Source organism: Apus apus, chromosome 1 (genome assembly GCF_020740795.1).
Source record: "Apus apus isolate bApuApu2 chromosome 1, bApuApu2.pri.cur, whole genome shotgun sequence".
Classification (NCBI taxonomy): Eukaryota; Metazoa; Chordata; class Aves; order Apodiformes; family Apodidae; genus Apus; species Apus apus.
The window spans coordinates 149498542-149512793 of NC_067282.1; the positions used below are offsets into that span (position 1 = coordinate 149498542).

A 14252-nucleotide genomic window follows, 5' to 3' on the forward strand; every position below is an offset into this window, starting at 1 on the left:
TGAAATCAAGTCAGTCTAATTAAGACTTTCAGGAATAGCTTCAGGGTTTTTTTGTTGTTGTTTTTGTTTGTTTGTTTTGTTGTTGTTTTTTGCTTTGTTTTTCTGTTTTCCAAACTTTCTATCAATTTCTATGCTTGCTAGTAGATTTCAGCTCTATCGTTAATTCTCTTTAAGTAGTTTAATGGATTTTTTGATGTGGGAAGCCAGAGATGATGGAATTATACCTTAAGGACTTTAAATTTATATAGTGTAGTTGAGAAATAAATTTGTTTCATGCAGTGTTTCATTTCTGGGAAGCTTAAAATGGTGCAAAATCTTATAACCTTGAAAAGGTCACTTTAATGTAAGGAAAGTAAAAGGGTATTATTAAATGAGGGACAGTATAAAATTTGTCCTTCAGAATCAGATTGCAGGACTGTATCTTGTTATAGAGCTCTTATCACTCTTGCTCTTTTGAAATGAGCCATAGCTATTACTTTCTCATGGAGAGCTTAGATTACCAAAAATAATATGGCTGAACTATTTCATAAAGCAGGCCAGTTCTGGTTTAATTACATCAAGCCTTATGAGCTGTTCATTTAAATAAGGCAGCTTGGGTACGTGAGAATAAGGAAGTTTAAAGTTATTTAAATATGAGCATGTCTGTACTCTCAAGTAACTTATGATTGTAATTTGCTTCTAGGTCCTATTCTCCATCTGTCCCCACTGCAAATACATTTGTTTGCTCTTGAGCTTTTCTTTATGGATCCAATGAGTTTCACTCTAGAAAGAGCAGGCATAAAGAGTTAAAGTCAAATAATAAAGACTTTGATTTATCAGATTGGAATTAGAGGAAAATAAACATGGAATATATGCATTAAAGAATGGAAGACACCGGGAGAGAGACTGAGGAAGCTGTGAGGAGCCTGTTAGTCTCCTATCACTAGAAGACTGACCTTTGTAACAAGCAAGTAATTCGAGATGCCTGCTGCTAGCTGTATGGGAATAGTTTAGATGAATAATAGGTGCCCTTTGAATGTGAAGTTAAGATCCAGATTTTTACAGAAGATAAATTCAGTATGTGATGTATAGATTCACAAAATAGAAGCCAGATACAGATTGCTGTTGGGGAGATTACGAATGTCTTTTGAATAGGACAAAATCCTGTTTCCTTCCTTTAGGGCATGCTAACCTTGAAAAGGTAGTTTAGCTGGAAAGACATTAATGAGGAATTGTAAGTAAGGAGATGCTAGATTTATGTCCAACATAAGCTTGGTTAGATTAAAATAATTATTTTTGCATGTGTGCTTTTTTTTTTGTTTTTCTTTGCTTTTTTTTTTAATAGAGCAGTAGTGCTTGCAGTAGTTAGTATTCTATCTCCATTCCTTATGTGAAATGGTCTTTACTACTTAGCTTCAAAGATGCACCCAAAAGGACTCAGCTTGGAGAGATTAAATTTTAAATATTGCTTTCTCTCAGTTACTGTTCAAAGCCCCTTCTTTCCTTCTTTTTCAAAGAGTTGAATTTGCTTTCAAGTACCTCTTTTACAGCAACTAGGAATATTTCAGGTATACATGGGCTTGAGTGTATCTTGCCTTCCTCCTCTATCATAGCTCTGCTTTGGCCTGAAGATTGCAACAGTGGCAAATATCAGAGGTAAAAAGCTAAATGACGCACTTCATGATCTGTATTTTGTTTTTGTGTGTGGATCAGCTCTTAGTAAGTTATGAAAGATGTTGAAGTCCTAAATTGTGCTCTTAATGAAGCTGTTTTTTCTCCACTGACTGTAGAGCAGCCCTGCAGGAGATTAGTTAGCTCCCACAGCCACTTCACTTAAGTATCTACAGTTGAATAACATGAACATTTTCCCCACTCTTGTGTATAAGCTAGAAGGATAATACCTCTGTGAAATGTGTTATTTTATACCTTTTGAGGATGTGGAAGCTGTATGTGTTACTTGCTGAAACAGTGTAATGTAATAAGGCATGCCTCTGTGACCTTGATTTGGTAATAGGAAAATATTACTATGGCTTGCTGCCAAAGGATGCTGTGGAGTGTACATAACACTTAAATCCTGTCTGAGCTTAATCTTCTTACAGTTTCGTAAGAATATACTGCTTGCACTAAGACACATTGGTTGGCAATCAAATAGGAAAGTATACTGATGAAATATTTAATATTTGTCTATAGCTATATGAAATGTGAGATACTTCTCAGTGTCTCGTACTTTGTTTCAGTATTAGATGAAGTCTGATTCCTGCAGAAGAGAAGCTAGTGTGAGGAATATATTTTCCTAAATGATACTGGACTTTCATAGTGACCTAGCTGAACATAAGGCAAAATAGCAAATATGAAAGAATGGCTGTCTCTCTTTTCCTGTGAAAAGACATAGATGCATAATTTATTAATACAATCAGGGCCTAATGCTGTAAACTACATTAATTGAAATAGAAAAGAAATAATTTTATAAAAAATATTTTTTAAAAGTGATTTATGGTATACAGTGGAAAAAAAAATTGAATGAAAGAATGAAGAAGCTTCAGACTTGAAGCTGCTTGAGATAATTCTGATAGACAAAGTCTCGGTGGTGAGAAAATATCCATAACGACATGAGTCTCTTGTTTGCCAGTACATTTCTTTCGCTGGAGAGATTGTAATCAATGGCTTGGCATGAGAACTAGTGGGTGGATAGAAGGTCTTTAAAAAGATTGGTTAAACAGAAGTTTGGATGGATTGTTGGAAGTTGACCAGTCATTGGTAAAAATAGTAATGAAATCTAGAAATGAAACAAGTTTTAGCACTGTTCTTTTTCACTCATCTTTTTAAAATTCTTCCTCAGAATGAGGAAACCTGCCTAGATTCCTTTATTTTCTGTCGTACTGTCTGTGCTGTCTAATGTTCCTTCCTTGCCCAGTGGTTAAATTCAGAATCTGGATCTATTCCGAAGCTGAACTGAAGCTGAAGTTTCTGAATGGTTTAGCACCACCGTTTTTGGATGTGAATAATGCCTGAAAGAGAAGTCATTGCATTTGAAGTTCCCTCAATTCCCAGCAACTGTCCTCATTTCGTACTGGCAAGGGTGGTTCTATGTGATTATGGTTTATGGGTGTTTATTAATCCTGAAAATAACTCAAAATAAGACAGCATTAAACAGTGCCTGTGAGTACACTGCTAGCAAGTCTCCTAAATAAAATGCTACCTAGTTAACAGGCTGCTTCTGACTTCTTCCCTGGAGAAAGTTTTAGTCATGTTAATAGTCCAGCACCAGGAAGACTGCAGGATGTAGTGCTTGGTTTTGTTAATTTTGTTAATGGTTAACCATGTTAACAATTAGTGAACTTTTGAAATTTCTGCCTTGATGGTACCAGTTTATTTCAGTTACATGGTAGTTAAAATTCTGATCTGTATTATGGGAACCAGTTTCTGGCGGCCCCTCTTAAGATGCGCAGGGGGCAGCACGCTTAGTTTAGACCCCAAGCAAACTTTGCATGGTTGGCAGCAGGGAAGATTGTGGAGTTTCTTTGAGCTAAGGTTTTGTCTTTTAAAGAATGTGGTCTTCAGAAGCTTTCATGAATATCCTATTCTGAATATCATAATTAGATGACCTTGAGAAAAATGGGTGTAATGCTCTCTAAGAGCGTTGCTTGAAGACGGGATGCTTTGGATCAGCATCTTCCCTGTGTTACAAGAAGTCTCTTCTGCCTTCCTCCATCACCTCAGTCATGCATGTACCTCACAGTCTCTTACTGTGAAATTAATACTGAACTTTTCCTTCTGGTTTGTCCAAGGGAGGTTGAAGACCAGATGCAGAAAGCTGGACTGATGTTCTAATTGGGAAAAAAATATCTGTGCATACTTTTTGAGTCTTTTTAATCAAGGTTTGCAATGTAGTTTTTCTGTTTATTCAAGGTTCAAAAGAAAGATCTTTCCCGTTGTCTGTTGAGAGGAAAATTATTTTGGAGTGCAGACTCAGAAATGTGACCTGTTACTGTAGGGAGAGACTTGAATCTCCCAATTGTCACAGTTTAGGGTAAAATATAATAGAGTTTAAGCCTAGTAGCTTTAACTTCATAGCTGCTGTGGAGAAAGCTGGAGTAAGTTTGTTCTGTCTGTCCTAGAATGCTGCTTTTAATTATGTTTAAATGTCTGCATTGAGCAAAACACCTGCATGGTCCTGTGCTGCATCAAGTGTCCTTGCATCGTGTTAGAGTAATTTTGAACTATTTGCATTTGCAAACAAGTGTTACCAGTCAAAATGATACCTTGGAAAACTAAAAACCCTTCTCTTCCAGATTCCATAATAATTCACTGTGACAGCGCATTGTATGCTGACTGTTATTTTAAAATTATTTTCATGTTGGTATGTGTAATATGTGTGAGGGTGTGCACGTTGTGGAGATGTTATTACTCCTCCCTTACATACATGTGGAAGTTATAGATGAAGCATTAATTTGCTAGGACAGGAGATAAATGCAATGTATTTCAATGCCAAAATTGGAGAAAGTGCAGGAATTAGAAGTTGTTCCAGGGAGCTGTTATAAATAAAACATTTTTTTTCCACATAGACCTGTTCACACTGGCATCTGTAAATGCATTAGATGAATGCAGAAGTTTGGAAAGGTAGAATTTTCTTTCCTTAAATTCCAGGTAATTTTTATCTGGATGTATGTAAAGCTAGATGTTAATTAGCATGCCTTTAGCCACAGTATAGTGGCTGCTTCTGAAAGTTTTAAAGGTATTTAAGAAAAAGAAGAGGTGAAAACTTTGGTTATGACAAGTAGTTGATTCAACTATTAATTTTGTTGGTAGGGGTTGTATCTAAAAGCAATGATTTAAGAAAGCTCATTTTCAATTAAGCAAGGCTTACTGCAGGAGGGATTGGACTACATGACCTTTAAAGGTTCCATCCAATCTGAACTGTTCTGTGGTTCTATAAATCTATGTAAAGGCTTTTGTTAGACACATTTTAATAACACTTTAATGAGAAAATGTCTTAAATGTGCTAAGCATAAGTACAGTTGGTGAAAACAAAATAGATTATTAATTGCTTGTAGCACGTTTTAAAACACATTTGGTCCAATTGAGATATTCAGATATTCTTAGTAAGTTGCGCCCTTATTCTGAGCAGCCAGTTGTAAGCTGTATTTGTGTTCTGAAAGTCAAAAGCAGTATTCATTTGCATTGCTTACAGTTACTATAGATATCATAGGGTCACTAGGATTTAATTTGGTCTCTTATTTTTGAACAATGTGTTCTCAGCGAGTGTTGCAACACAAGCTGTGGTTTGGCGGCTTTTCATTTGTTCTGTTTGTGTTAAGGTAGAGGGAGTGCGTGTCCCCTGGCCACTCTCCTGCTCCCTTCCTTAGATGTATTTAACAATTGGAGTCTACACTATTATGTTTGTTAAATAAATGGAAGTTTCATGGAGACTGAAATGCTGGAATGCAGTAAGAGATAGGAGAGAAATAGAGGGGATTTGGGGAACCCACAAAATAGTATTAAACAGTATTAAGGGCAAGTTTAGGGATCTTGGATATGAATTGGAGACAGGGTCAGTGCATGTAATCTTCTTGCATAGGATTTTGTGCCAAGTCCAGACTAGAAGTTGTATATTGTGGACAGTCAGGTGGGAAGAAAAGACACTGAGAAAATAGAGGGAACTGAAATGCAAATAGGAAAAAAACCCCACCAGTTTCCTGAAAGGCTGATTTTTAGTTTGAATAGTTTGAGCATTTTAGGGCAACAGTTTCTCTTCATACCCTTTCCCTATAATCTGTAATATGAAGTTTAAAAAACAAAACAAACTACCAGAACAACAAAACCCCATTGAACCAAACCAAGAAAAAATACCTTCTTTTTCCTGGACTGTTCCAAAGGTATCCAGGACACTATTGCAGTTTGTCTTCATAGTGATTTATGAAGTATATGTGAATGCACATGCTTCTTGAAAGCAAGATTCACACAGATAAGATTAATTATAGGGTCTGTTATTCCAGGTTTCAAAAAAAAAAAGATAAAACGAAGCTGCACTTTGAAAAGTCCAATTGGAAGTGACTTTGGCCTGGGAACATGGGGCCCGAAGTGCGTCTGATGGAAGCATGTGCGAGTCCCATCTGATCCTTAGAATGTTCCCTGTGTGGTTTCTAGCTAGATGAGTGTAAAGTAGTTTATTTTCTTATTTCATACACTTTTTACCCCAGATATTTTTCAAAACAAAATTTAGCAAACTGAGAGAATTAGGCATTTTTGGTTTGTTCCAGACATCAAACATACAAGCATGGTTGCCAGCCAAGAAGCTATTGTATTATTGTATACTGGGGTCCTCTCAGGCTTGCCTGCTGTTACCTTTTCAGGTCGAATGAACCCCATATTTTAGGCATTTTAATAGCAGCTAGGGGATTTTACTTCCAGCCTTCTATACCTTATTTTTCTTTTTTTTTTTTTTCTGTATAAAGGTGAAAGCCATGTGTGTTAGGAAGGCATGACTTCTATATTGCTAGATCTCTAGAAAATTTTAAAAATATCAGTAGGTTTACAACAGTCATGTGCTATACCTCTCTTAGAAGACATAGCATTTTCATTGTAATTGATTATTTTTTAGGACTCATTCTTAAAAAACAAGGTGTTTTGTGAACTCCAGATTGTAGTAAGCCTGTTTGCTCAGTGGCTTTGTCTCTAATGCTCTGGGGACTTGCAGTGGTGCAGCCTGCTCTTCCCTGGTACCTCGGCATCTTTTCCCTGGGCTGCAGGCACAGCGTCTCCAGGCCTCTGGCACTTTCCTTCCCGTGTATTGACCCTGGCGGTTGCTCCTGTAGTGTTATCCTCCTGGCCTTTCACCTGCACAGTGTCACTACAGCAGGCTCTCTCAGGAATAATGCCCTGCAGTGTGGGAACCTTCGCTTTTTCCCCCCTTTGGGTGTAGCTTTTGGTTTATGGCACGGGATGCAATAATGTGCCTGCACAGAGGTTAATGACTGGCAGGCTCTGAGTCAGCAGCTGCCCTGTTCAGCACACACTTTGGTGAGTGTCAGCAGCTCTGTGAGTGAGAACAGCCAACAGAGTTTTCACCAGGAGCCTATCAGATAATTTTGTCACTATGAAGAAAAATACTGTGGGGGAGCCACTTGCTATGTTGGAGAAGAGCCCACTCGTTTGGGGACCCCCAGCATATCTCTCTGGCTAGCCACAAAGGAGTTTCCATTTTTCCTGTCCTTCCTCTTTTTTTTTTCTTCCCCCAGACAACTTTCACCATTGGAATTATTTTTAGTTACTGAACCCACTAGTAAATCTTGGCACATGTTAACCTGTCTCACCATCCTTTGTGCAACTACCTGTTCCTCTTGAAGACTTTCAGATTTGCAGTGCCTCATTCCTCCCTCTGCCTTTCCCCTCCCCAGCCCCCTTTATTTGCTGATTTGCTCATTAAATATTTCAGGTGAGGTTATAGCCAAGATGCATGAAACAGTTATATAGAGGGCTATTTTTGTAAATGAAGGCCAAAGGGATAATTATGACCATGTAATCCTCCAGTATGCTGTTTTTAGTAACAGTTCAGGCTGCTGTTGTAAGGATTTGGATTAGGTTTAGTAGCAGTATGCCAACAGCTGATTGTTGTTTGGGTTTTTTTTGTGGTATGGGTTTTTTTTTTTTGAGTGACAAGACACTTCTAGTTTTAGTTAAGACTTGAGTATGTTTTAGTCCATTCCAGAGTTGAGTAGTGTTGAGGTGAAAACTTAAGTAATGGTGTAGTTTGGTGTTCTGAATTATGTATCATAAAATATATAATAGTGTATTGCACTACTGTAAGCTATGTGTAATTAGCATGTGAACATGCATGCATCACCCAAATACAGACCAAATATTGAAGATCTGATAATCTTTGTTGGATTCTTCCTCTTAGTTCCCTTTTTCTATTGTAAAATGGTCTGGGTTGCCTCAGAAAAGAAATATTTCTTTATAATTCCTTGCAGATTCCTGCTTCAATGTCTTGAGGATCTTGATGCCAATCTACGGAAACTGAATTCACGTTTGTTTGTTATTCGTGGGCAGCCAGCAGATGTTTTCCCCAGACTTTTTAAGGTAAATGCCAACTTGCTGTTGTTGTTTCTGTCCATAAATATGACTGACAAACTAATTTCAGCTAGGTGTATTTCTTGTACTGTATACTTCAATGCAAGTTGCTATCTGTGCAACTAATTAATGGTCTCCTTGTAGTTTCTCTTCAGTTTTTTTTTGTTAATTTGGCTTTTTCCTCCCTAATGTGCATATCACTAACTGAACTGAGTTGTCTTTAGACTTTACAGTTTTTTATTTCTTTTGTTCCAGAAATGGAACTGTTTTCTAATGGTTTGCTAAGTTTAGGCATTGTATATTACTAAATTTTCCTTTCCAGATTCCCTTTGAAATACTTAAATGTAATATTGTGCATATGAATCCAGGTTCAAAGCCTAACCTGTAAAGCAATGTTGTATTCAGGCCAAATATCTGCTGTGGTTGCTTTTTGGCCATTAAAAGTTGTTTGTTAAGCTTTTTGCTGGGAGTAGGCTTGGTAAAAGGATAGTGGAGGTAAAAAACAATTTATAGTCAAAGAAGTTTAAGGCTTTTGTGGGAAAGGGTCTTATTTTTGAGAAAATTAAGGTTGTGAGGAATTGTTTGCCTTCCATGGATAACAGTGTATTTAAGAATATTCTAATAGGATAGTAACAATGAAAACATTGCAGATTGATTTTTAAATGCTTTTACAGAATTACTGGATTGAGGTGACTGAGATGAGCAAGACTGAGGAAAAAAGATCTATTTTTCCAAAGAGTTAGTCTGTTCAGGATTTTTATTCCCAAGTTCAACAACAAGCTGAAACTTCAACCAGAACTCAAATGTCCATCTTCATTCTCTTGCTTTAGTTGTGAAATGCTAACGGGGTGATACTTGGACTGGTCTTTCCTAGATTTTGCCTCAGCGAAGAATTTCTTGTTGGGAGTATTTAGGCAGTAGTTGTTGCTTGCAACCCCCCAGATATTCGAGCTTGTTATAGCTCCCTGTCAAATTTTGCTTGATTTCATTTTAACAGGGGCAAAGATCTTGCTGTGGTGTGTGTTGCCTTTGGGATTTGAGTGACCTGTGACTAGTTTTCTTAAGTACTTTAATGGCTATTTTGACAGTTCCTGTTTCAGATCTTGCTACTAGGCTGATCTTTCTATACCTAACAGCACTAGACTGCTATGTTTTCAGAATATTAATTTAAATGCTGAGAAGGTAATGTAAATAACTTGTCTTATAGATAGTGTACTGCAGTCAGAAAATAATGTTCACATCTATGTTTTTACTGTGTATTTGCTCACTGAGGGTCTTTTCGGGACATCCTTTATCCTCAAAGAAATAAGAGGCATTGTTGAAGCTATTGAGGACTTCAGCTTTTGGCTGAAGACTACCTGGAACATGCATCTATCTCAAATCATTAATCTCCTAGCCTCTTTAGCAAGAGCAGTAGCTCTACATCAGACACTCACCATGCAGTGAAGGGCATATAACACTAAGCCAAGCTTTTTGCATCATCCTCATTAAATGTCTTAAAGATGAGTGGTGATCCTGACCCTGAAGAACCCTGTGTAGTTGTTTTTTGGCTGGCAGAAGATACCTTTAAGTAAATGATGGTAGGAGATAGTGGAACTTCTGCAGAGCTTTGTGTCAGGAGCCCTACCACAGAGTAATGTTTCACAGGTGTTTTTTGATAGGTCTCTCCTTTTCACAGGCTGAAGGACAATTCCTTCAAAAGGCAGAGCACTGATCTATCATTATCCTTGCAAAAGGCCTCAAGAATCTTCAGGGTCTTTCATGTATGTGAGTGCATGACTGTTTGCTTTCCTCTTTCCAGTCCTTCAGAGCAGCTTTGCTTCCCTGAAGACATTGGGATTCAGTGTCACATGTTTTCATCACTAGTAGCTAACAGTTTGCTGATAGCACTAGGCTGTCATCTTCTTAGAGTAGTGCATAGAAACAGAATATTTTTACCAGGGGACTTTCCTGGTCTTTGCCAAGTTTTTTTAGTTTTGTTGTTTGTTTGGGATTTTTTTGTTTGGGTTTTTTTGCTTGTTTTGGATTTTTGTTTAAGTAACTTGAGGGTGGCAGTTCCATCTGACTGCAGAGATGCAACTTCCACTGGCAGCAAGCACCCAATTTGCAGCTGTTAGTTAACTTGAGCCAGTTAAATTTTGGTTGATTCTTGCCTCATTCTTTTCAGTTTGTCCTTATCTGCTCTGTATCTCTAGCTGTTTGGGACTGGCTTGATAAAGGAAATAGAATTGGAACAATCTCTAATTCATTTAAATGCATCAGTGTTGCTAAAAGCATCCAGCAACATGTGCAAAGCAATTTGTGTCTATGCTTCTAAGTGCTTAGTTAATGCTGATGTGATCAGGGTATATTCACATAATGTAGCACTTGGCCCCCTTGGGGACATAGCTCTGGCTCTTGGGCATATTTTTTGTTTTTCTTTTCAGTATGCCAGAGGGAAGAAAGATTTAGAAAATTATCTGCTGCAACCTGTCAGACATTGGTTTTACATTATGAAATGGGAGATAAATGTTGTATGAGGGTGTAGGAGGTTGCTTGAAGATTCAAGGCTTGTTGCATCAGTCTTGGCAGACTCAATGATGGAAGAAGCCAAGCCTTCTTACAAAGAGCAAGTACTCCTTGGAATTGCCTATCTTCAGGGCTGTATCTGGACCTCATCTAGGAGAGAGCTAGAGTGTCCAGAAGTGAAACAGCACCCTAGGTGAACAGCTTAGAGTGCCCTCTGGCTCTGGTGTAGATCTAGTTCTCTGGCATAGCCTGGCTGGAGTGTTTAAATAATCAACTGAATAAGATTCTGAGGGGTTACAAAGGTATTTCTCTGAGTTTGTTTGGCAGGATGGCTTTTTAGGATCGTTCTGTGAATACTTCATCTTTCCATTTTCCTAATGTTGCAGAAGCCTTAGCCATTAGTGATCCCTTTCTTCATTCCCTCCCCCCCCCACTTACTACTGCTGACCTTGGTAATGGCATCTGTGACGTGAAGGATATTAGACTTGAAAGCATCCTCTTTTTCGGAGACAATTTTTTAAAATTTATTTTGAGAATTTGGAGATCATCCATTCTTTTGGATGAGGAGTAGTTTAGAAAAGAGAAGGAAAATGTTTGGGGGGGGGTGGGGTGGTTATTTTGTACCCCGCACCCCCAACCAAAACTTCAGTTCTGCTATGGAACCTGACAGGCACATGCAAAAAGCTTTTCTGCAGAGTAGGACACTGCTGCTGATTAATGTCCAGAAGACAGCCTCTGTCATCTTTCACTTCTGTTATGTCTCTTAAGCTATGTGGATCCTAAAGTTAGAGTTTTCAGAATTGGCATAATCATTGTCCCATTTCTGTGTCCACCATTAGTGGGCAGATAAGTAGAGGCTTTTTTACACCTGATTCCTACTTAGGTGCCAAAATGCTGTGCTTTGTTTTTGTGAGTCTGAGTGTCCCAAATGTGTTTTGGGCTTTTGTGTATGTCTTGTGCTGTCAGCAGGTAATAGCTGGTATTCTGTCCTTTCCCTGTCCCTCCAGTTCACCTTTCTCTCACCCTCCATCAAGCAGCTGACTTGCTGAAGGATCATGTTTTTGTTGTGTGTTGCAGGAATGGAATATTGCAAAACTTTCTATTGAATATGATTCTGAACCATTTGGGAAGGAAAGAGATGCAGCCATTAAAAAGCTGGCAAGTGAAGCTGGGGTGGAGGTCATTGTTCGAATTTCCCATACGTTATATGACCTAGACAAGTAAGTTACCATTACCTCTGATTTTAAAAAAGAAAAAAAATATTAGTTGTATGTAGTATTTGGTCAGATATCATGTGCTACTCCGTATGCAGAGCACTTCATTCATAGTTTAGGAAGACTACACATTTGTTTCTCTTTTATTCATCCATACATCCAAATTTTATTACCTACTGAGTAGAACATTGCAACTCCAGGAAATTATACATAACTGTGAAATACTGTTTTGCTTTGGGGTTCTTTAAAAAATAATGGTCATGTTAATTATCTGCCTTTTTAATGAAGCTACTCAAACATGCCTGTAACTTCTTCCAAGTAAGATCTGTTGTTGTTAATTTGTTAGACTGTTTTGTCCTTATTTCACTTGCTATACACAAGTTAGCAGAAAGTCCTTTATTTTGAAAAATACTTTTTCCTATCAGTTATGTATCCAATAAGTAATTGGGATTGTTTGTCATCCCTGTGTCTTGTTTATATTTTTCCACAGATCTATTTAAACTGGATTAGTATTAGCTCCCTAATATAGAAACATGATCTGCAAACTATTCAAAATTATTACTTTGCTTCTTACTACATTGAGTAATTGATCATGGTATTGTTTTATTCTGTTTTATTCTGTTACAAGACAAGGAGCTAGACATATGGCAGGAAAGGGAAAAGGAATGATTTGCTGTTTTGAAACTCAATACCTGATTTATTTTTTTAAATATTGAAAATCCCTTCTGTCTGTCCCCACCCAAGAACCCTCTCCCCAGCTGAACAGTTGGTTCCATCTCCACTTAGTGATTTCTTTGAAGTTTTCCAGTTTCCGAGATTTTAGATATATTTAAGGTGACAATGCAAAATACGGAAACTGTGTGTTTTTACAACAGTCATTGTGTATAAACTACATCTTATTTTTTTCCCCATATTAAGGCAGTTGTTACATTGACTACTGTTCTCAATACCAGACTAGGAAAAAAGACTTTTTTTTATGCAAATAGCATAGTCTTGTAGGTGATTGGGAAGTATCTTTATGTAGCTATGACCTCTCATCTGCTTTGCTGATCTGTATTTTTTCTTTGCCTTGAGCTGTCCATATTCACTACTTACTTGTTCTTGAGGGACTTCCCTCAACTGAAGAATGAAGAATAATTGAATAGGTTATAAACAGTTATATGTCTCCCTAGTGAGGAATAAAGGATAGTAAAAATAAAGTCCAAACTGTCTGGATTACCATGTATACCTGTGATTTTATACAACATGCTAGATACAGACAAGAAGATATTTCTGTCTGTATATAGGTGTGTATATTATATTAAAACAAAAATAATTATTATATACTATTGTCTGACACATTTATTTTCCTTTTTTTTTAATTTATGTATTTTTTTATTTTTTTTTCAATCCAGAATAATAGAATTAAATGGAGGACAGCCTCCTCTTACTTACAAGCGATTCCAGACCCTGATTAGTAGAATGGAACCTCTGGAGATGCCTGTGGAGACTATAACCCCAGAAGTAATGGAAAAATGTACCACTCCAGTTTCTGATGACCATGACGAGAAGTATGGCGTCCCATCACTCGAAGAGCTAGGTAGGTTCCAAGATTACTTTGACATTGTGAAACAAGAAAGGTGTAATCTACCACTAAAACCATGGTACTTAAAATAGCCACGACAGGTGTTCTACTTATGGTTAACTCTTAAAACAAATACCATTTATCACATACAAAAGGACAAAAAAGAAGAATCAGTGCTGTAAATTTTAGTTGTTTTCTTTGAAATGGAAGGTCAAATAGCTCAAACTACAGTTAGTACTGTTTGGCATCTTGCAACACAGCATAGCCATTTTCCCATGGTACCACATCATCATTAAGCTAATAATAGCTTTTCATACTTCATTTTGTGTTACATGCATTTGGTATCTTTGTTCTTCAGGTCAATTTACATTTTACGTGGTAATTTTACAAGGTAATAAAAAAACCCTCTTGTCTTGCAAGTCTTACAAAAGTTAATAATACAGAAATATTCTAGAAGCTTCTTTAAGAAAAGTCTGATGTTTCTGTAAATTCATTTTTAAGAAATAGTATCAAGTTATTGTTCCATGAATCTCTGCCTCTCTCTCCTGTTTCCCCACACTCCCTCCAAAATACAAGCAAATGTGGTACAACCTCCAAATAGTTAACAAAGGGATCTGGACAGATTTTGACTAAGCTGTGTCTGCACTTTCTAAACCATTTGAACTCTCATACAACAGACCTGCTTTTAAAGGCTTTTTAAGAAGAGGTCTCAACCATACAGTGGTTAAATTAAAGTTGGACTTGTTATATCCTACACCTGGTCAACTATCTTTTCATCTTTCTTTTGCAGCTCATCTGTGTGTTTGTCATCAAGTTGACAATAATCCCCACCTGTTGTTTAGTCAAGGTCAATGAAACCTAGGAATGTTCTGAAGATAGCACTCATGCTTGTATCTTGATGGAAAAAGTTTTTAGAC

At 37.3% G+C, this 14252-nt stretch overlaps 1 protein-coding gene across 1 annotated transcript in view; it reads left to right on the plus strand.

Moving 5' to 3' along the window:
* CRY1 (cryptochrome circadian regulator 1) overlaps positions 1–14252 on the plus strand; it is a 37912-nt gene that overhangs the window by 12861 nt on the left and 10799 nt on the right. The window contains exons 2-4 of the mRNA XM_051636888.1: positions 7950–8058; positions 11635–11777; positions 13166–13350. Of these exons, the coding sequence (XP_051492848.1) occupies positions 7950–8058; positions 11635–11777; positions 13166–13350 (437 nt within the window). The remainder of the gene's footprint in view (positions 1–7949; positions 8059–11634; positions 11778–13165; positions 13351–14252) is intronic.